The sequence below is a fragment of the Podarcis liolepis genome (assembly GCF_965112155.1).
Source record: "Podarcis liolepis genome assembly, chromosome: 15".
In the NCBI taxonomy this organism is placed as follows: domain Eukaryota; kingdom Metazoa; phylum Chordata; class Lepidosauria; order Squamata; family Lacertidae; genus Podarcis; species Podarcis liolepis.
Genome location: NC_139566.1, coordinates 23,018,662 through 23,040,378, shown reverse-complemented (window position 1 = coordinate 23,040,378; position 21,717 = coordinate 23,018,662). Strand labels below are relative to the sequence as shown.

General features: G+C 44.4%; 1 protein-coding gene across 5 annotated transcripts in view; it reads left to right on the top strand.

Moving 5' to 3' along the window:
- Window positions 1–20,775, top strand: part of TAOK3 (TAO kinase 3) — a 116,675-nt gene extending 95,900 nt beyond the window's left edge. For all 5 annotated transcript variants that reach the window (XM_083478537.1, XM_083478535.1, XM_083478538.1 and 2 more), the window contains 6 exons: window positions 1,567–1,695; window positions 7,452–7,655; window positions 14,414–14,653; window positions 15,510–15,722; window positions 18,056–18,238; window positions 20,308–20,775. In XM_083478537.1, the coding sequence (XP_083334663.1) occupies window positions 1,567–1,695; window positions 7,452–7,655; window positions 14,414–14,653; window positions 15,510–15,722; window positions 18,056–18,238; window positions 20,308–20,469 (1,131 nt within the window). In that variant the 3' untranslated portion in view covers window positions 20,470–20,775. The remainder of the gene's footprint in view (window positions 1–1,566; window positions 1,696–7,451; window positions 7,656–14,413; window positions 14,654–15,509; window positions 15,723–18,055; window positions 18,239–20,307) is intronic.
- Window positions 20,776–21,717: the final 942 nt, after the last annotated feature.

The following is a 21,717-nucleotide window of genomic DNA, read 5'->3' as shown; positions in this document are numbered from 1 at the left end:
ACCACTTTAGATTGAATAGAGGTGGTGTCATATGTTTGCGTAATCCCTAGCGATGTGCTGCTTTTCAACGTGTTTTTTTCTACATCAGGGCAGTCAAAAAGATCACACTCATGCATACTTCCATACTAAAATGGCATGAACCAGAATTCTTCCACCTTAGAAGGAAGTTTCAAGTGAGCTACCACTAGGCTCTGTCCTAGGCCTGATTCTTTCCAGCATTTGAAATGACTCTTTTATCACATCTGCAGATGATTCAGAACCCGGAGGGCTAGCTAAAACCTTAGAAGACCGAAATAAGATTCAAAATGACCTTAATAGAAGAGGGTTAACATTTAAAAATGGGGACAGAATTTAACAGAAACAAATGCAAAGTTCTGCATTTCAGAAAATAATAATAATAATAATAATAATAATAATAATAATAATAATAATGTGTAGAATAGAAGATGCCAGGCTTGGCAAGTAATGTGTGTGAAAAGGACCTCAGGACTGATGTCTATAACAAGCTGAACATGGATCAGCTCTGGGATGTGTCTTCTAAAGAGGCAAACATGATTTTAGTTGACCTTAATAGAACCAAATCACGAGAAGCATTAGTTCTGCTTTATTCTACACTCATCGGATCTCGTGTGGAGTATTGTGTCCAGTTCTGGGTGCCACATATTAAGAAGGATGTAGCCAACTTAGAACAATTTAAGAGGAGTACAGTGAACATCATCAGCAGTATGGAAAACAAGACCTGTGAGGGAAGCTTAAATGACCAATATATGGAGAAAACTGAGCGGGGGAACATGATGGCAATTTTTTAACACCCCAAGACACAGTTGCACAGTAGGCTGCAAAGGCATAGGGTTGTATCCAGTCCAACTAGTCCAGCTAGTCCAACTCAAAATAAATCCATTCAATTTAATGGACATAACTATTTATCTGTTTATTACATTTATATCCCACCTTTCGCTTAGGATCTCAAGGGGTTACATAGGTTTCCCACCTCCCCATTTTATCCTCACCACCAACCTGTTACTTAGGTTAGGCTGAGAGGCAGGGACCCATTTCGCTTCTGCATTTTATAGCATTTTTTTGTATTAGTATTCTAAAATTGTAAACTGCCTTGTGTGCCTTGGCAGAAAGCTGGTCTATAAAAGCAAAAAGCAAAAAAATTGATAAAAATGTCCAGGAAAACTCAGGCATATGACAACCTATGTCAGAAGTGTTGATTTGTTGGTGAATTTCCTTAAAAATAGCTCAATTCTTTGGAGAATTTGCAGAAAAAGCTCAACAATTTGGCCAAAAAAAGCTCAACAACTTTTGTGTCTGGATTTTCACTTTTTGTAATATGACAACCATACCAGAGACTAGCTATGTGCTGCATGCAGGCTTTTCTTTTAATCTGTCCTGAATATTTCAATTACTATATAGCAGTGCAAAGGATATGGGAGAAAAAGGGCAACACAGCTAAAAACTTGGCCAAGATGTTAACAGTGCCTTTTCTTTCTTTCTTTCTTTCTTTCTTTCTTTCTTTCTTTCTTTCTTTCTTTCTTTCTTTCTTTCTTTCTTTCCATCCAGGCAAAGGCAGCAGCAGCAGATGAGAAGAAATTCCAGCAGCAGATTATGACTCAGCAGAAGAGAGATCTGACCAATTTCTTAGAAAGTCAGAAGAAGCAATACAAGATTTGCAAGGAAAAGATAAAAGAGGCAAGCAAAACTTCTCCGGCGTTTTATTCTGGGCCAGTAAGAAGCATGCACTAGATAGCAATGTTGTGAAAGAGTTTTGAAGCTATTTCAGTAGTTTGCTCATAATACTATAGGGCTGGACTTCATTGATGAACTTCCCCAATAAATAACATGATGGATTGTTCATTGCTGATTTGAGCTCATAATCTTAACCCTCTCTTAAAGGTTTGGGCTAGGCAGTATATTAAAATAAATAACAAGACGAAGTGAAATGCCACACGTTTTAAATAACCCATGCTTTAAGTCACCAGTGCTTCTTGATAGAGGAGATGTTTTCACAACTTCTGAAATATGCTTAAGCTAGGATTTTGGTGAGTCCATTGAGAACGGGGAGTTCCTTATATGCAAAGTAGCTGTGTCTTCCTGGGCACCCTTGAGGTGTGAACCTCAAGCACAGATAGTGGACCTTAAAAACTTCCACTATGGATGGTATCTAATGCTAATCCTACTCAGAGTAGACCGATTGAACTTAATGGCTATGAGTAGCTTAGGTCTATTCAATTCACTGAATCAATTCTATGTCAAACTTAGTTGGATACAGCCCTATATAAGGGCTCTGTTCCCTTCCAGCACATGTCAGAGGCAAGTTGCTCATTAGGAGTTCTCCATGGTGCTGAATCCACCACTCTGCCTTGCTGTGTGGACTCCTCTGCAGGACCAGAATAAAATAGGGAGTTTGTAGGGAAGCAAGAAGATTAAACCTCCCCCGTGATAGCTCTGTTTCACATGCATACAGATAAACACACCTGATTGGAGATTACAGCTCAGCAGCAGGGGAGAAGGAGTGTGTCCCACTGCCAGGTTGCCCAAGGAGGAAGAGAGCCATTTCTTCCTCCATGGGCAACTCCCTGCATTTCTGTGCTGTGCCACTGGGAGACTCCTTACTCAGCAAAGAGGCCAAGCGAGCTGCACATAGAAGAAGAAATCACTTTCATACTGTGGCTTCAGAAAAGGGAACCCTTTTCTCAGCATGGAAGCCAGACAAACTGAGAGTGCAAATGGAGTGTGTGCATGGATGGGATGTTTGTGTGTGCCTTGGCCCTGCCCATCAACGGCATGTGCTACGTGACCCCTTTGACGCATGCATACATACATCATTTTATTTGTGTGCCATCTTTCCACAGTTAAAACTATGCTCAAAAAGGCTTACAACATGCAAAAAATAAATACCGTATTTTTTTGCTCTATAAGACTCACTTTTTCCCTCCTAAAAAGTAAGGAGAAATGTGTCTGCGTCTTATGGAGCGAGTGCAGGCTGCGCAGCTATCCCAGAAGCCAGAACAGCAAGAGGGATTGCTGCTTTCAATGCACAGCGATCCCTCTTGCTGTTCTGGCTTCTGAGATTCAGAATATTTTTTTTCTTGTTTTCCTCCTCCAAAAACTAGTTGTGTCTTGTGGTCTGGTACGTCTTATAGAGCGAAAAATACGGTAAATGCAGAATTTGAAACGCAACAAAAGTAGTCATAAGCAATAAATAAAACATCCAGAAGTACACAACCAAATGGAACAATTTCCACATAAAATCATAATAAAGATACAAAATAAAGATTCAAAAATAATATCAATAACACACACACCCAACAAAAAACCCTAAGCAATAACCCAGTCCAAGAGTCTTTACCCAAGGGAATGCAGTCTTCTGGGGTGGAGGGTGGGGTAATTCTCCATACTTGCTATATGGGTTATGCAAATTAAGCAAACATGCAGAACATCTCCTATATTTGCCTGATTTATTCTCCTTCTGTTACTAATTGAGAGGTGCTAGGAGCTATAAAGGGCACTGAAGTCTTGTTTCCTTCATGGATTCCAAGATTTCACTGAGCGTTGCCCATAAACTTTCAATCATATCCTTACAATCAGGAGGTCTTGATTTACGTGGGGGGGATTATGTTGCCTAGGAAGAAGTAAGAATAGAAAAGGGGGGGAAATGTCTTGAGGTTGCGGTGGTGGATAAATCTAATATGGCTGCCTCTGGGTGCTTCCACATCATCAGCAAGGATCCTGACTAGGCTGGGCAAAGATGGAAATAACAGGAAGTAAGAGAAGGCGGGTGGCACTGTGGTCTAAACCACAGAGCCTAGGGCTTGCCGATCAGAAGGTCGGCGGTTCGAATCCCCACGATGGGGTGAGCTCCCGTTGCTCAGTCCCTGCTCCTGCCAACCTAGCAGTTCGAAAGCATGTCAAAGTGCAAGTAGATAAATAGGTACCGTTCCGGTGGGAAGGTAAATGGTGTTTCCGTGCGCTGCTCTGGTTCGCCAGAAGCGGCTTAGTCATGCTGGCCACATGACCCGGAAGCTGTCTGCAGACAAACGCCGGCTCCTCGGCCTATAAAGCGAGATGAGTACCGCAACCCCAGAGTCGTCCACGACTGGACCTAATGGTCAGGGGTACCTTTACCTTTAAGAGGAGGCAAGTTAAAAAATAAAGAAGAACCTTATTGAGCTTCGCAACCCAGTTTGCTTACACCTTCCACCGTGGAATGATTGGGGCTTACCATTCCATGAAAAACTTGTCTTTAGCGGGACAAGATTTGATTAGCAAAAGAGGCCCCTTACCCTGCAGTGACGTGTCAGTGTGGCTTCCACTCATAATGCCAACCTTAGCAGTGGGTGGCCTGAGGCCACGGCATGCTTTCTGTCCAAAATACTCATCTGGTACGCTTGGCTTTATGAATGTACGGAAGTTCCTCTGGTGTCTTAATTATCCCATATCCTTGAGGCATCGCTAGATATAATTCGGATTGACTTGAGTGCCCAGTTAAAGCGAAGTCCACATAATGCTGCCCTTTAAATGACCTTTTGGTGTTCATTTACATCCATGGAAGGAGCTCCCATCCAGTCTAAAGAGTAACCATGATGCACACCTAAATGGAGCTCCTGTTAGGATGAAATTTATTTCCTGGTTTAAATACTGTCTTCCCTGGGATCCCTTGCAAATGTTACTCTTTGAGAGAAATGTCCCAAACAGCTCACCTTTGGGTGTTTTATCTCTCATCTGGTTCCTTTTTTAAAAAAAGTCCTTTGTTCAGCGTTGAAAGTTCTTCAACTCCCAATACACTCAACGCCACTTACATGAAGGAAATAGTACGATTTTTGCATATAGGTTGTAATGTGTAATGAACCTGCAGTTGTTTAAATTACTCTGGTTAGTACGTGCTAGGACTGTGAACATAGGCATATTATAAATTATATGTAGGAAAAAGAAAACCTGCCATCCCTCATATGGGTTTGGCCACCTGCAAAGCAATCCTCAAGTCTATCAAAAGACAACACAGATAGGTCAGCCTACTGCAACTTGTCTATCACAGTGGAAAGGGATACCTGAGGGTTGTACTAGATAGAAGAGCAAAGCTTCGCAAGTCCTTGACAGTCAAACTATAAAGTCCTCATTTTCCCTGAGGGGGGGGTAGTTAAGGGCTTCTGTTTAGGGAAGTTTTTAATGTTTGAAGTTTTAAAGTTTTATTCTGTTTAATATTCTGCTGGGAGCTGCCCAGAGTGGCTGGGGAAACCTAGGCAGATGTGCGGGCTAGAAAATTATTATTATTATTATTATTATTATTATTATTATTATTATTATTATTATTATTATTATTATTATTATTCACACACCTAAGTTTTAGTGCCCACCTAAAAATGCTACATGTGAATATGTTAAATTGTATTTAGAAACAAGTGTACTATACAAAATGCTCTCTTTCAGATAGAATTGGGACTCTGTGCTCTGAAATCACTGCAAACTTCTTTTTTAAACTTCCTTTTAAAAAAACCAACCCTGCTTCACTAAATACCTGCAGCTAAAGAGCTTTTAGGATAATTGCATTAACTTCCTAAGCTGCACTGCTTTTTTTCCCCTTTGTGGTTCCCCTGCACAAGTCTATTTTAGGCACTTGTCATAAAATGCATATATTGTGCAGGCTCAAAACTACTTCAGTCATCCAGCCTCCAGATGCTGTTACTGTTCTGTAGCTGAGGAAATAAAAGGCATGAGAGAAAGTTTTCATTAAGAGTCACAGGGAACCCTTAGCAGTGATGGACTTTTTAATTCCACGTCCCACTTAATACTGATCTTAAGCACACACAGAGAGAGAAACAGCTCCTGTTCTCCATATTATTAAATGCGTAGCAGCTATCATGCCTGAATCCTGTATTCACAACTCCTAAAATAGATTATAACTGAGATATAACACTTGAAATGCACACATATGAGCCAGACCCCTGGCTATGACCCATGGGCCCCAGAAATAAACAGCTTTGAAAGTTGTGATACATAGCGAAGTGACATTTGCCATGTCTCCTGCACCACTCCCAATTCAACCTTTTGAGACAAAGTTCACCTCTGCCCTTAATTCACTGAGTTGCTATTGGCAAATCACTTTGCCTCTCAGACTCAAGAGCTCTTCTGCAACATGGACATTGCAGTAACTTATGGGGATGTCCTAAAGGTTTCTAAAATAATGTCTATCAAATACACTACATCAAATTCTTCTGGGGGTCCCATGCATCCTATTTCTGATAGAGGCAACCTGAATGCTACAAGATTAGCATTGGCCATAGTCGTGAATGAAATGCTGGTTTTGTAGCTTCAGGTGAAGGACTCAGCTTCTTCTGCAAAACCAAGGAGATTTCCTCCTTTTCCGGTTGAGGTGCCTCATTCCACGAGGTGTTGGGGCATAGTTTTGTTTAGTTGCAAGCTCAGCGGTGTCTGCGTCTTGTCTGCGTACTGGCCAAGGAAAAACTGGAGATGAGGCAGGAATTTTCTGGGGCAAGACGTAGACATTTCTCATGTCCTTTTTGGGATTTTAAAGAAAAATGATAGAGTTGTTAAAGAGAGTAACACAGAGGCTTTGGCATACTTCAGCAGCCAATCACCCAACCTTATGGGCATGTGGCAGTGGAGGGAAAAGGGCTTAGAACCCCTGCGTGCGTCACCTCCCAGTCACATGCTTCCACATGCAGAGTTCATCTTTCGGCACATGTCTCTTTCACACTTAAGTCTCTTGAATAGGCATGTAGAGCTCCAGTGCAGAAATCCTTGGCTATGATATTGGCCGATTAAGCCACTTGTTGTTTCTCTGGCACCAAAGCCTGGTTGAAGTCTAGTTTGTGCAACCGTTTTCTGTGATGGAAAAGTTGCCGCGTTATAATAACCCTACATAAACCCCAGTTTTGATTGTGATACTGTATGTGTCCCTCCACAACTTTCCAAGTGGCCTAAGATTAGAACCAAACGTTCAGCGAGTGCTTTTTTTCCCCGCCAAAGGAGGCCTGACCTGTTTTTCTTTACTTTGCACTCTTCGCTTCCAACATCTATCAGTTTTATACCACTTTAACTGTCATGGCTTCCCTCTGGGAATTGCAGTTCAGTAAAGGAGAGCCCCAAAGATTACTAATTTCGGATTCTGGACTCTTGATTCCAGCCTGGTTTGTGAGCTTTTAGTCATTCTCTCCCCCTCTCTCTCCCTCCCTCCCCCCTCGTCTTTGGAGCTCCTGTATGTTTTGTATAAACTGCTTAGCTCCCAGCAGGGGCATCTTGAGGGGTAATGGGCTTAAAAACCCTTTTGGAAGGGGATTCAAAGGAGGACCCTCTGTTTGCTGTTAAGCTCGTACAGATGGTAGTGGGGGGGGGGAGGCATCACGTTTTTTTGTTTTTTTTACCCCTCCCCATCATGAAACCAACAAATGACTTTGTTTCTTGGCCTTTCCTCTGTGCACGTCCAGGAGATGAACGAGGATCACAGCACACCGAAGAAGGAGAAGCAAGAGAGGATTTCCAAACACAAAGAGAACCTGCAGCACACACAGGCTGAAGAGGAGGCACATCTTCTCAGCCAGCAGAGACTCTACTATGACAAAAACTGCCGTTTCTTCAAGCGAAAAACCATGATCAGGAGGCACGAGTTGGAGCAGCAGAACATTCGGGAGGTACCACCTCTTGCTTTCCTCTCCTCTTCGCCACCCCCCTTTCCCACCCTGCCCCAATATACCCAGGGAAAATATAAGGTGAATACAGACAACTACTTGCAACTGGTCAATATGCCATGCTGTTCATGTAACCAACCTGGGAAGCCTGCTGCCTGTATTGTCCTGACAAGAGCTGAATCTTCCCATACTCATGCAACGAGGATGTAGTATCTGGGTCAGAATTTTATTATGGTTTTATTATGGTTTATTACGTTTATATACCGCCCTTCAGCATGAGATCTCAGGGCAGGTCAGAGAATAAAATACAGGACAAAAACATAAGTAAAACAAAACAGCAAAACAATAACCTCCCCCACCCTTCCCACATTTAAAAGGCTGTAGGATATTAATCAACCAAAGGCCTGGCTGAAGCGGAACGTTTTCGCCTGGCACCTAAAAATATAGGTAAAGGTAAAGGATCCTTGGACGGTTAAGTTTAGTCAAATGCGACTATGGGGTGTGGCGCTTATCTCACTTTTCAGGCCGAGGGAGCCGGCGTTTGCCCACAGACAGCTTTCCGGGTCATGTGGGCAGCATGACTAAACCGCTTCTGGCGCAACTGAACACTGTGATGGAAACAGAAACACCGTTTACCTTCCTGCCGCAGCAGTACCTATTTATCTACTTGTACTGGGATGCTTTCGAACTGCTAGGTTGGCAGGAGCTGGGACAGAGCAACAGGAACTCGCCCCATTGCGGGGATTCGAACCTCCAACCTTCTGATCAGCAAGTCCAAGAGGCTCAGTGCTTTAGACCACAGTGCCACCCGCATCCCTAAAGATATATAATGAAGGCACCAGGCGAACCTCTGTGGGGAGAGCATTCCACAAACAGGCACTACAGAGAAGGGCTGTTCTTGTGTTCCCACCCTCTGGATCTCACATGGAGGACATGCACAAAAAAGGACCTCAGATGATGAACGCAGAGTCCAGAAGTGTTTAATTTAATTTTACTTTTCCATATCAATTATATCCACTGAGCAACATAACTCAAGATCAAGGGGTACAGCACCAGAATTTCCTGTTGGATTGGGCCAGTAGCCCATTGGACCAGCATCCTGTTCTTACAGTAGCCAACCAGATGGGAAACCAGTAAGCAGAACTAGAATACAAGAATGCTCTCCGCTCCTGAGGCTTTCTGGCAACTGGTTTTCAGAAGCATTGCTGCCTCCAGCCATGAAGGCAGAGCATAACCATCATAGCTAGTCACCATTGATAGCCTTCTTCTCCATGAATTTGCCCAGTCCTCTTTTAAAGTCATCCAAGTTGGTGGCCTTCTTTGCCTCCTGTAGGAGCAAAGCTGGGGCTATACCAGAATCGGCACAAGTGGCTTCCAGAAGAGGAACAGCTCTGTGTGTCTGTGTTGCAGAGAGGAAAACGTTCGGTTAGCAGTAGAGCACATGCTTTGCCTGCATAAGGTCCCAAGTTCAATCCTTACCATCTCCAGATGGTGCTGGGAAGGACCTCTCCCGGAAACCGTGCCAGCCAGAGTAGACAGAGAATCGCTGCCAGTCAGAGTAGACAATACTGCTGTAGCTGGACCACTGATCTAACTCTGTTTGGCATCACTGTCCAACATGCAACAATTTCAGTTAATCTGGAACCCGCTCAGCTCCTGGCAAGAGACACACTTAGGTGTTTTATGTAAGAATGGTGGCTCTTCTGCTATGATATAAATACAGATAGTTTGATGCTGCATCTTTGCATCTCAGTTCATGGCAGAAGTTACTGTCATTTGCATCCTTCCTTCCACTCTGCCTCTATGCTTGCAATCACCTTGTCCTCAATACCATATGTTAATACTCTTTACCATTTGGGAGGTCCATACAAACAGCTTGTTCACTATAAGTGGTTACATGCACACTGTGGTAAGTTATTAATTGGTGACACGGCCTCTGTATTCATTCACTGTTTCCCTTTTTTGCTCTCTTCACATTGCAGGGCAGCAGAAGCTCACAACCGCAGGTGTTAGTGACAATATGCTTGCAAGTGTGAGATGTACTAGGTGCTCCCAACTTGCTTCACTCATCCATCCTACCCCAGCTCTCTTGTGAGGGCCATTTGTTATTGCAGAGTCTGCCTAGGAGAGGGCTAAAGCCTGACCTATACATTCAACAGAATGAGGTGGTAGAGTATATCAGAACAGATAGAAGATCCTATCTCAACAGTTCTGCCGTTGTGGTGTGTGTTTTTAATCCTGCAAATAAGCAGAAACTTAGCACATCAGAGGTTGCTCTGTAGTCTCTATGCTATTGTGCAAAAAAAAAAAATCACTTGCAGGGAAGTTTTGCTGCTTTTCTTATTTTAACACATGGAAGCATTAACAATATGTGACACATTCACTCTTAGATCTGCATTTTGAAGTTGTGTGATCCTTTCTGCCACCTTATTCTGCTGTATGAGTGGACTAAGCCTAACCAATCCAATACATACATGCACCTTTGAGAAAGACCTTAGTGAATACAGCTGGGCTTACTTCTCAGTAGAAATGTGTGCTATACCTAGTGAAGGGTTTTTGTGACAAGAGGGTGAGCCAGGAGGTGGTGGAATCCCCTGGCCCAAGTTCTCAGGACAGCCTTAGGGTGGCTGTGTGTCCTGCATTACAGAAGACAGCCATTTATTTGTTTGTTGCATTTGTATCCCACCTTTGCCTCCAAGAAGCTAAAGGTGGCCTGTATGGTTCTCTCCCTCATCATCTGAACCCCACTGCGATTATTATGATTGTTTTACTATTGGGTTGTCTGTCGATATGCTTTTTACTATGTTTTTATCATTGATGTTTTGTAATGTGTTTCTAATGTTGTACACCACCCTGAGATCTTTTGATATAGGGCGGTATATAAATTGAATTAACAACAACAACAACAACCCTGTGAGGTAGGGTAGGCTAAGAGTTAGGGATTGGCCCAAGGTCACCCTGTGAGGTTCATGACCAAGTGGAGATTCGAACCCTGGTCTCCCAGTTTCTATTCCAACACTCTAAATGACTACATTACATTGGCCGTCTGGTCCAGGTCTGACTTAAAGATAAATAACCATAAAGAGACAGAGCAGGAGAGGTCTTGAAGTTGCCCATCCACAGTTAGGAACTGGAGAGCAGACTGGGCAGACACGCAAGTCACATTCTTTCCTACAATGTTAGGGTGTAATTTATTTCTATGTAAACCATAGTGATTATTTGTAAATTTGCATCTATCCATTTATGCAAATCTTATGCAAGCATAAATCCTTTTTACTCATCGTTTTTTGGCAGTGTGTAAGTGGCCACCCTAGTCTAAGGTTGCCGTACGCCTGAAATTTTCCAGACATAGCTGGTATTCAGCCCCCTTAAGCAGTGTCCGAGCAGAAATTGCTGAAATGTCTAGGAAAGCTCAACAAGTTTGGCCAAAAACAGCTCAACAACTTTTGTGTCCTGATTTTCACTTTTTGAAATATGGCAACCCTACCCTAGTCAGCCTTGAACTTGCTAGTTGGACTTTAGCATGTCAGTCCCTCTCAAGTCTTTTAGTACCATTAAGAAAATAATTTTGTCCTACCTTACAGGGTTGTTGCATGGATCATTTGAGATGACATAGTCAAAATGCTTTGAGCACTTAGGGAAGAGGAACTGACTTTATAGGCGTGGAAACATCCTGCTCTGACTATGTACAAGGGCATAAAGGGCAAATATTTCACCCATATTAACACTAAATCTAGAATACAACATTACCAGATTTGTATCAAAACAAGCAAATCACTTTAATCTCTGGTAAAAAAAAGTCACTAATCTGTACTGAGTTATCATTTTAAGCATGCATCTTTTTGAGTATTATTTGTGTATTCTGAATTTGCACCTAGCATCACAACTTAACTTTCCACTTCTTAACTGTTTAGCTGGTTTAGTGCTGTATGTCTGGAGAACTCAACTTCACAATATTAACAGCATGTACCGGCTTACAAAATTCTAGGAGTTTAGGTGGTGTTGTGCAATAATTAAGATGCACTAATTTATTAACCCAAAGCATGAAAGTGTCTTTTTGAATTCTAGAGAAATGGAAGCTGTTGGCTTCATCTTGTAAATGTTCTGACACCATGAAGCTGTTCTAATTTGAAACAAGCTTACTCGTGTTTCACTATCAAATGATGAAACGGTAGGAGCCAGGTTGTATGTACACCGCAGTACCAGTTCCACAGAAGAAAAGACATACAGTAAAATGTAGATGCGGAATTAACCTTTCTGTAAGTGTCTAACCTTGCACTTATAAAGAAACAGCAAATTTCTGCAGAAATATGCTTGGAAGCACATGGTGACACCTCAGGAGACAGAAAGCCTATATCTGGGGGAAGGGAAGCTATTTGCTACTCAACATGATGACTAGCAAAATCAGAATTAAAAAATGCAAACTGTACCATGCAAAATGATGTTTTGTCCCCGGTTTCCATATTTTTTCCAGCTTTACTGGTTGCACAATTTTTACTTTTTAAGATACCACACACAAAGCCTACATTCAGCTCCTAGCATATTGCATAGGAAGAACTTTCTAACAATGTGAGCTTGTTTGGCAGTGCAACAGACTACCTTGGAAGGTGGTGGATTTTCCTTCATCGGAATTTTTGAACAGGTTGGATGGCCATCTGTCAGGGAATCTTTAGCTGTGATTCCTGTATTGCAAAGATTTGGGCAAGATGACTCCTTGAGGCCCATCTGCAATTCTATGATCTGAATTTGAAGGGCCAAAGCTCGCTAAATACTACAGTATCATGTGGCTCAGCACATTCCGAATGAGATCTGTGGCAGTGATCTGGGACCACACCATGATTTCCCCACCCCATCTCTCCATCTTTGGTTCAACAGCAGAATAACCGCTTGGAGCTCTGCTTTGGCACTAGCTGCTTATAAGATTGGGAGCAGCCGGCTGGATTTCTGCTGCTTATATGAGGAATATCTTCACAGGATTGTAAAACTGATCCCAGGAACAGAACTACTAGAGCTGTCAGTTGTCAGAACCTTTGGGCGAAGGGGGGCTGTCAAGGGAATTGGGGTTGCTTGTGTGTAAACCTCCAGCTGTTCCAAACTGCTTAAGGGGTGGTTGTGTCTGTCCCTGACTGAGCAGCCCTTGACGCTGCTGCTCAGTCGCTAGCAGAATCCGTGAGTGGGCGTCTCCTAAATTTCCTCCAGCATAAGAATTCCTTAACGGACAACCTTCGCCTCGCCTCTCTGCGCGGAAGCCTTCTGCGCAGAGTGGGCGTGCCGAGTGGTGGTCCTCCACCCTCCTCACTGACTTCACTGGAAGAGTCTCGGAGCCTCACCTCCGAGATGCTCTCTGCCTCTCCCTTCTTCCTGGTGTCACCTGGACTTCCTTCCCCAGATGACGTTCTCTCTCTTCCCTTACTCGTTCCCTCTCCTGCAGAATCCGGGAGCCTCGCCTCTCCCCTCTGCTCCGATGTCAGTTCCCTGACAGGGGCCATTCTGGGTAACCGATTTGGCTGCATCACTATGGCACACCTAGCAATTAGGATTCATTCAAAGGAAATGAACTAAAGAAGTGGGATGCAAACACCCGCTCTCAGCATTTTTGTTTGAACTTGAATCATTGGAAGGGGAGGGAGGGAGCTTACTTTGCATAATGGATTTGGGCGGGGAATGATGGAATGAAAACAAGGGTGTGTGGTGGATATGCAGGTGTGTTGAGTGCATGTCCATTGAAACTTTTGTCAGCGGCTCTTCTCTGTTACTCAGAGGGCAGAATCTCCCAAGGAACTGAGAAGCAGGCGAAAGATGTGGCTGGGTGTGGCCCGGGGTTCTGGCTTAAGAAAGTGATGACTGGTGGACTAAAGGTTAGGGATACAAGGGTGGAGAATGCTCTTTTATGTATCAAAACACACACAGGAACAAAGGTTCTGGAATGGCCCCCAAAGTGGAATGGCAAACCTTTGTAAAAATAAAAATAAAAATGCCATTGAACATTAATAATGGCTCGCAGATCCCTTAAATGGTTTCTCCACCTTTCTGATTAAACAGCAACATTGATGGGAGTCCCTCTTAAAATGCTTATTCTCCATATGCAACACCAACCACAGTTGTACAGTTGAAAAAGAAAAAAAGGAAGCCAGGCTGAATTTTCTTCAGTGAAAAGTGTCCAAAGTGACACTGGCTCTAAAACAGAGCTCATGTTACTCCCGGTTGCCACCTACTGGCCAGTTTGCAGAAGTCCACAGCAGAAAAGATGCACGGGCATCGTGGAGAGAAGGAGCAGGTTTGCTTTGGGACTCTCTTGCAAGCCCCCAACAAAGCAGGTAGGAAGTAGGTGCAGCAGAGGCAACGAGCGCATTTCTTCACACAATGTGCAATAAACACAGCAAGTTCACACACTGGCTTAGATCTCTTTCAAGAAGGAGTAGGTATGCTCATGGAGAAGCAGGTCTGTCAGTGACTCTTAGCACAAGGAACTTCTCAATGCAAACTGCTGGGGGCAAAGAGGAAGGGAAAGCCAGCAATCACATACCTTACTTGTGAGTTCCCCAAAGTTTCTGTCTGACTAATATCGGAAATGCAGGTCTACATGGACCTTAGTTCAGTCCAACAAAACATTTTGCAAGTCTCCCGAGAGCCCTGCTATGGACACTAGGGTAGGCTGTCGGTCAAAAACATTGCCATTTTTTTTTTTACTATGCATGAGAAATTGGGGTTTGCTGCCTCGCTTGGGATCGCACCTGACCCCTTCCCCTTATGCCACGCAGGAACTGAACAAGAAGAGAACGCAGAAAGAGATGGAGCACGCCATGCTAATCCGGCACGACGAGTCGACGCGCGAGCTAGAATACAGGCAGCTGCACACGTTGCAGAAGCTACGTATGGACTTGATCCGGCTGCAGCACCAGACGGAGCTTGAGAACCAGCTGGAGTACAACAAGCGGCGGGAGCGGGAGCTGCACAGGAAGCATGTCATGGAACTGCGGCAGCAGCCCAAAAACCTGAAGGTTAGTAACTAGGCGAAGGCTGCGGTCTAGCTGGGATATAGGGATAAGCGGTGCAAAGTCAACTGCTTGACCTTAGCCACCCTGCTAATTCCATGTGTGTGTGGCAGGGATGGGGAATCTGGTCTCCCAGATGTCATTGGACTGTGGTTCCTATAATCCCTGACTATTGGTCATGCAGGTAGGGAAATGGGAGTCCAGCCACCTTTGAAGTGCCGTATGTTCCCCCATCCCTGGTGTTTGGTGCTGTTAGCACATCCATGCTACCATTTTGGCGCCTGTTCATATATTCATTCAGCAGAGGAGGATTTACTGGTGTCAATAGCTCAGGAGTCGTTCACTTACAGTTACCTTCCATCATAGGAGCCAACTCCTAGGGAGCGAGGTCCCTTAGCCCCCCCCCCCCAAATATTTGAAGAGGTCAGCCCCCCCCAAGTTAATGGGCATTGTCATTCAAATAGAGTGCATGTGGCATATCATGTGATCAATTATGTGCTTACCTGCCCCCCAGATATTTTATTAAGTCGGCACCCCTGCCTTCCATGGGATCTGGTAACTGCTGTTCTCCACGTGAAAGGGAAAAAGCAGATAATTATCTCACACAAAAAATAGCAAATAGCTGAAATTATGAGATATGGGTTCGAGACAGGCAATAGTTTCGTGGAGAAAGCAGCTTGCAAGAGAGGCATGGTTCTCTCGAGCACAATTTGCCCATTATAGGGATGTTACATTTTCTTTAGTGTAAAACTTCTGCATGAATATCGTACCGTTCTTAAATAATGTATAGAGATATGCAGATAACGTCGATGTTTAAATAGCCACGTGTAACCTCACCCAGAGTTGTTGCCTTCCATTGCAGGCCATGGAAATGCAGATCAAGAAGCAGTTCCAGGACACTTGCAAAGTGCAAACCAAGCAGTATAAAGCACTCAAGAACCACCAGCTGGAAGTGACTCCAAAGAGTGAGCACAAAACTATTCTGAAAGGCCTGAAGGACGAGCAGACAAGGAAGCTTGCCATCCTGGCTGAGCAGTACGAGCAGAGCATCAATGAGATGATGGCATCGCAAGCGGTGAGGGCAGCTCTGGGCTCCACACACACAAACCCCACAAATGGTTCCATATTATCTTGGGTGGCCATGTGTCCTCTTTTTCCAGGACACGTCCTCTTTTTCAGGGTAAAGTTTCTGTCTGGGTGGGTTTTTTGAAAATTTGCCAAAATGTCTCTGGCTATACTTTCTGGATGAGACATAGTCATAACTGGATGCTTGCTTTCCTCTTCTCCTGCCCCCCTCAGTAATATGTCACCGTTTCTATAGCCTACATATAAAATGAGAATCAACATGGTGTCCTCTTTTTTGCTCTTCAAAATATTAACAAGCACTGGTGGTCACCTTACCTGGGGTGAGAACTGATGGCGGTTTGCTGTTGTTTTTAGTAATATTTGCATATTTTTATTGTTTCCTTGGGATGCAGGTGGCGCTGTGGGTTAAACCACAGAGCCTAGGACTTGCCGATCAGAAGGTCGGCGGTTTGAATCCCCGTGATGGGGTGAGCTCCCGTTGCTCGGTCCCTGCTCCTGCCAACCTAGCAGTTCGAAAGCACATCAAAGTGCAAGTAGATAAATAGGTACCGCTCCGGCGGGAAGGTAAATGGCATTTCCGTGTGCTGCTCTGGTTCACCAGAAGCGGCTTAGTCATGCTGGCCACATGACCCGGAAGCTGTACGCCGGCTCCCTCGGCCAGTAAAACGAGATGAGCGCTGCAACCCCAGAGTCGTCCACGACTGGACCTAGTGGTCAGGGGTCCCTTTACCATTTTATTCTTTCCTTTTCCTTAATTTTATTTCATTTCCCCTCCTTTCTCTTTCCCCTCTTTTCTCCTTTCCTTTTCCTGGTTTTATTTTCAAATTAATTTAAAACAAAAACAACAACTAAACAGCATGTGCAATCCTCGTCAAGCTTGTTTGTAGCAGGTTTACACACCGATGATCAAATAATCTTTTCAGATTGCATACATTGGTATGTGCACGTGTGAAGTTTAAAGCCCCAGTTGCACACAGCTGTAATATCCAGATACCTTCAGGATAACCAAGCCCTGAGGGATAGCTCGTGGGTCGAGCATGGGACTCTTAACCTCAGGGTCGTGGGTTTGAGCCCCACATTGGGTGAAAGATTCCTGTATCACAGGGGGTTGGATTAGATGACCCCTGAGGTCCCTCCCAATTCTGTGATTCTCTGAAACAAGCGTGAATGGATTTGGGGGGGGGTGATAAGGAAAACACCTTTTGGTTGAGCTGATGGCATACCTTGGAGTGTTCAGAAACACTTCTAAGTTCTGGGAGAATAAAGCAGGTGCCAAGAAATGTTGATGACAGGCTGTGAGCTGGTGTAGTAGCATAATGGCTGAGATACTGAGCTGCCAACCAGGAGGTTCCCAGTGTGAATCTTAGCTCTTGCCATGACCTCACCAGGTGACCTCAGGCAAGTCATACTCTCTCAGCCTCATTCCTTCCCCATCTGCAGTATGGGAGATAAAAAAAAGACCGACTTACTTTCGTGGCTGCTGTAAGGACTGCCACTAGGTAAGGTGTGTGATGCACTTTGCAGTGGCTCTAGATGCAGGAGAAGCTGTGTGGGCAGGATGGCCAAAGGAGAGCTGTGAGAAGGGGGCAGAAGCCTGGCAGAAAGGCAGGGAAAGGAGATTGGGAGCGGTGAAAGCCCAGGTGTAATGGGCATGTTTGAAACTCCATGCAAGGTGAAAGGAATGAAAAGCAAAGTGTGTGTGTGTGTGTGAAAGAAACAGGAGTGCTGAGTAGCAAAGGATTCTGGGTGTTGGGACTGGAGCCACAATGATTGGATGAGGCAGGACTGAGTCTGCCAGTGGTAGGGAGCCTCTGGCAGCTCCCCTGATGCTGTTGGGCTCCACCAACCCCTGAAAGCATGGCAAAAGTGAAGAGTTGATGGGAGGTGCAGTCCAGCAGCTTATGGAGGTCTACAGGCTCCCCATCTGTGGTCTATATACAGCGGAAGAGAAAGGGACTTAGGGGGAAAGGGGGTGAAAGGAGATGGTAAGAGAAAGTCATGCTGGGTACAGACCTCATCCAGAGGGGCAGAACGGGTTTGTGGGCCAATGGCAGGAAGGGAGCTTTGGAGTCTCAAGGAAGTGGACCCAACCTTAACTTTACTTCCCCAGATTACAGTACACAGTTAAGGCTTCTATGCTGGCCATTTCAACCAGAACCTTTTTGCATTTTCTCCCCTTTTGGGTCATACGTCTTCACGGCCTGCCTAAACAACTGTTGTTGCTGTTGCTGCTGTTGTGCCCAACCCTAGAGCAGATTTGACCAGCAAGCACCCTTAACTTTGTAAATGATTTTGTTGGTTTTTGTTTTTTTACACTCCCAGCTGCGGCTAGATGAGGCTCAGGAAGCGGAATGCCAGGCCCTGCGGTTGCAGCTTCAGCAAGAGATGGAGCTGCTGAATGCCTATCAGAGCAAAATCAAGATGCAGACGGAAGCACAGCATGAGCGGGAACTCCAGAAGCTGGAGCAGAGGGTGTCGTTACGCAGGGCACATCTTGAGCAAAAGGTATGGCAGGGGTTGGGCCGTTGCCAAAAAAGCCAGGAAAGGAAGAACTGGTGGGGATGTGGAATTGTGCATACTGTCCAGGTGTATCCCGCACTCTGCAGTTAACCTGGTAGCGGCAATGCATTACATTTCCCTAAGTACCAGGATCCTAGCAGGATCCTTGTGAAGAGAATACGGGAGCCTTAGCAATTACTCCCAGTGGTATTTTTTAAATTTATTAGTCACCTTTTTTTTGCCACGGCAACTCAAAGCGACTTACACTGTACACATACATAGATTAAAACCAGCATTAAAAAAGTCTAAAATCCAATTCTATTTCTTTATTTTTTATTTTTTTAAAAAACTGCATTAAAGCATCCCACCCATGGACAAAAGCCACCAGTGTTTAACAGCTGAAGACCTGATTAAAAAGGAACATGTTTGCCCGGCACCTAAAGATATGTAGCAGTGGCACCAGGCAAGCATCCCTGGGGAGAGCATTCCACAAGCAGGGAGCCACCACGGAAAAGGCCCCTTCTTGTGTTGCCACCCTCCAGACCACCCATGCTTTCATAGTATCTGCAAACTAGCAGATTGAATACAGAGGGGACAGGCAGACAGGCCCCTCAGCAGGCATCTTCACAACAGCATTGCTTTGCCAAGCTGTCTTCTGCCCACTCAGATAAATCAGAAACTGTAAATTGTTTTCTCTCTGGCCTCCAGACCAGTGGTAATAATAAGCACTGCATAATGGGCATTTTAATAACTGAGACAAGGAAGGAATTTCCCATCTCGTTGCTTTTGTGGGCGGGAGGAATATTCCAAACCGACTAGGTAGTTGGCATCTTCGGGTTTAGGAATGGATCCACCCTTTAAATCATTTATGAATGCTGTGAGTAAATAGTTAATGTCTGAACCAACTCTAGTAGGAATAGATGGATAGATTCCTGATCAGACGCCCCATGAGGTTAACTGAATACCAGCGACAGAAAAGGAATAGCACTGCTGGTGCTTATTTGTCATTTGCTGGAGTGCACCAGGGAATCAGATTTCCTGACTGCTAGACGCATTGGTCTGTGTCGTTGCCGGAGGTGTGTTCTAATGGAAAGTCCACCTGCTCCACTGTTTTAAGACTGCCACCAGAGGTTTCCCCAAATGCAGTGGCTTTTTTGCCTGGCAGGCCAGATCTTTCATCACCTGCACAAGCCAGCTTTGACTGGTGGGCGGGGTCACCCACCTGTCTCAGCCAGCTGACATCATGACACCAGGTTACTGGCAGCCCCACCCACCTACTGTGAAGTTGATCTGCGGGGTGGGGCAAAGCTGCATGCAGCAGGATTGAACCCGCTCATCGGCTGGTGAGTGGGAAGGTTCAGGTGTCCAGGCTACAGTCATCTGCTTTGCCAACAGGGGACCCTGCAGGGAATGCACTGGTGAAGCAGTACCAAACTCTCTGCTCACCAGGTGAGCCTAGAAGTGTTATTGGATGGGAAAGTTACTGAAAGCAAACACAGAGACACATATTAACTGGGTAGCTCAGTCGGTAGAGCTTGAGATTCTTAATCTCAGGGTTGTGGGTCTGAGCCCCATGTTGGGCAAAAGATTCCTGCATTAAGAACAAAGATAGCTCAGTTGGTTCGAATGTGGTGCTGATAATGCCAAGGTCGCAGGTTCGATCATCATAGGGGACAGCTGCATATTCATTCCTGCATTGCAGAAGGTTGAACCAGTTGATTCTCAGGGTCCCTTCCAACTCTGTGATTCTTTGATCCCCTCCACAAATGGTTCTCCCCTCCCACAGCTATATTGCAGTTTCAGAGTCCCGGGGAGGCGGGAGAGGTTTGTTAAAAAACAAACTACCACAGGAGGAATTGGGAAAGGAGAAATCACTAAGGAAAGGACTCAGCATCCCTTTACGACTGACTTGTTTCTGCTGCAAACACACCCTGTAAGCACACACACATCCACTTCCCAGTATCATTCCAGGAGAAATGGAGGGGTAGGAAATCCTCTCATCTAGATCTGTTCCTCAAACGTTTGGGATTCTGAGGAGCTTGCTTTAAAAGAACCCCCCTTTTATGCTGTTTCAGATTGAAGAGGAGCTGGCGGCCCTGCAGAAGGAACGCAGCGAGAGGATAAAGTTTCTGTTGGAAAGGCAAGAGCGAGAGATTGAAACTTTTGACATGGAGAGCCTACGGATGGGCTTTGGAAATTTGGTCACGTTAGAATTTCCTAAGGAGGACTACAGATGAGATTAAATTTCTTTTGCCATTAAAAAAAAACAAAAATGCAAACAAAAAATATCTCAAATCCCAACATTCCCCCCCCATGTTAACGGGTGTGCTCTCTCTCTTTCTGTCTCTCTTACTGACATCATGTCGGACTTAGTGCCTGTATATTCTTACTCCATCAGGGGCCCCCCCTTCCCGCCAAGTGTCACGTTTCAGAGCAGGACCATTGCTCCGCAGTCTCTCTTGAATCTCATAGTGTCTCACAGTATTGATGTCTCTGTGCAATGATTTTTTTTATTATTATTAAAAAAAACGTTTCAATGAAAACTTTGGAGACAATTCTAACGAATCAAAACAAAAAAGTGGATGTATGTTTGCTTTTCAGCAATCACTCATATTTTTTTGCCACCTTACCAATGAAAATTCAAGCAAAAAAAACAAAAAAACCAAGGAAGGAAAATTAAAAGGAGTCAGATTCCCAGGGGGAGAGAGATGGGTATCGCAGCCTTACCTTAATCAGCTGCTGCATAACGTTTTGAGTTTTTAATTTTATTATTAATTATTATTATTTCTTTTTTTGGTATTTATTCATCAGGAATAACTAAATGAAAAAAATAATAATAAAAAAAATTTTATTAAGAGATTGAGAAATTTGATACATTTTACAGAAAATATGAATTCTGAAATTGTGCTGTACATATCAGTGGTGGACATATTATTACTTTGGGGGCGGGGGGGAAGGGGAGGGGGGTTGGGGAAAGAGGGAGAGCGTGATTTTTTTGAAAAAGGGTCAGGCCAGGCCAGGTGGGTTTTTTTGGCCGTTGGTCTTTGGCACATTCTTGATTGTATCATAATCATTTTCTGCTGTAGCAGAGGATGTGAATACACTTAAAAAAAAAAAACTTAAGGAGCCCAGAGAATCCCAGGAGCACAAATTGGGCCTTGTCAAATTGTGTATTTTGTGTATAGAAGGAAATTTAAGGAGAAATTTACTTATTTTCATATTGTATTTTAACTGTTTCTCTGATCAGAAGTTTTTTTACTACCTGATGACTTGTTCCCCCCTCCGACCCCCCCACCAACCCACCCACACTCCAGGCCACGCCGACACCCCCACCCACCCCTCCAAAAACCCTCCACCCTTCCTCTTTTCCAAGTCAATCGTTGGAGTTTAACACTGTCTCTCATTCTCACATCACCTTAAATCTTTCCTCCTCCTCCACACCCCTCCCTGCGACCCACCCACAACTCCCACCTTTGGTTCCCCCC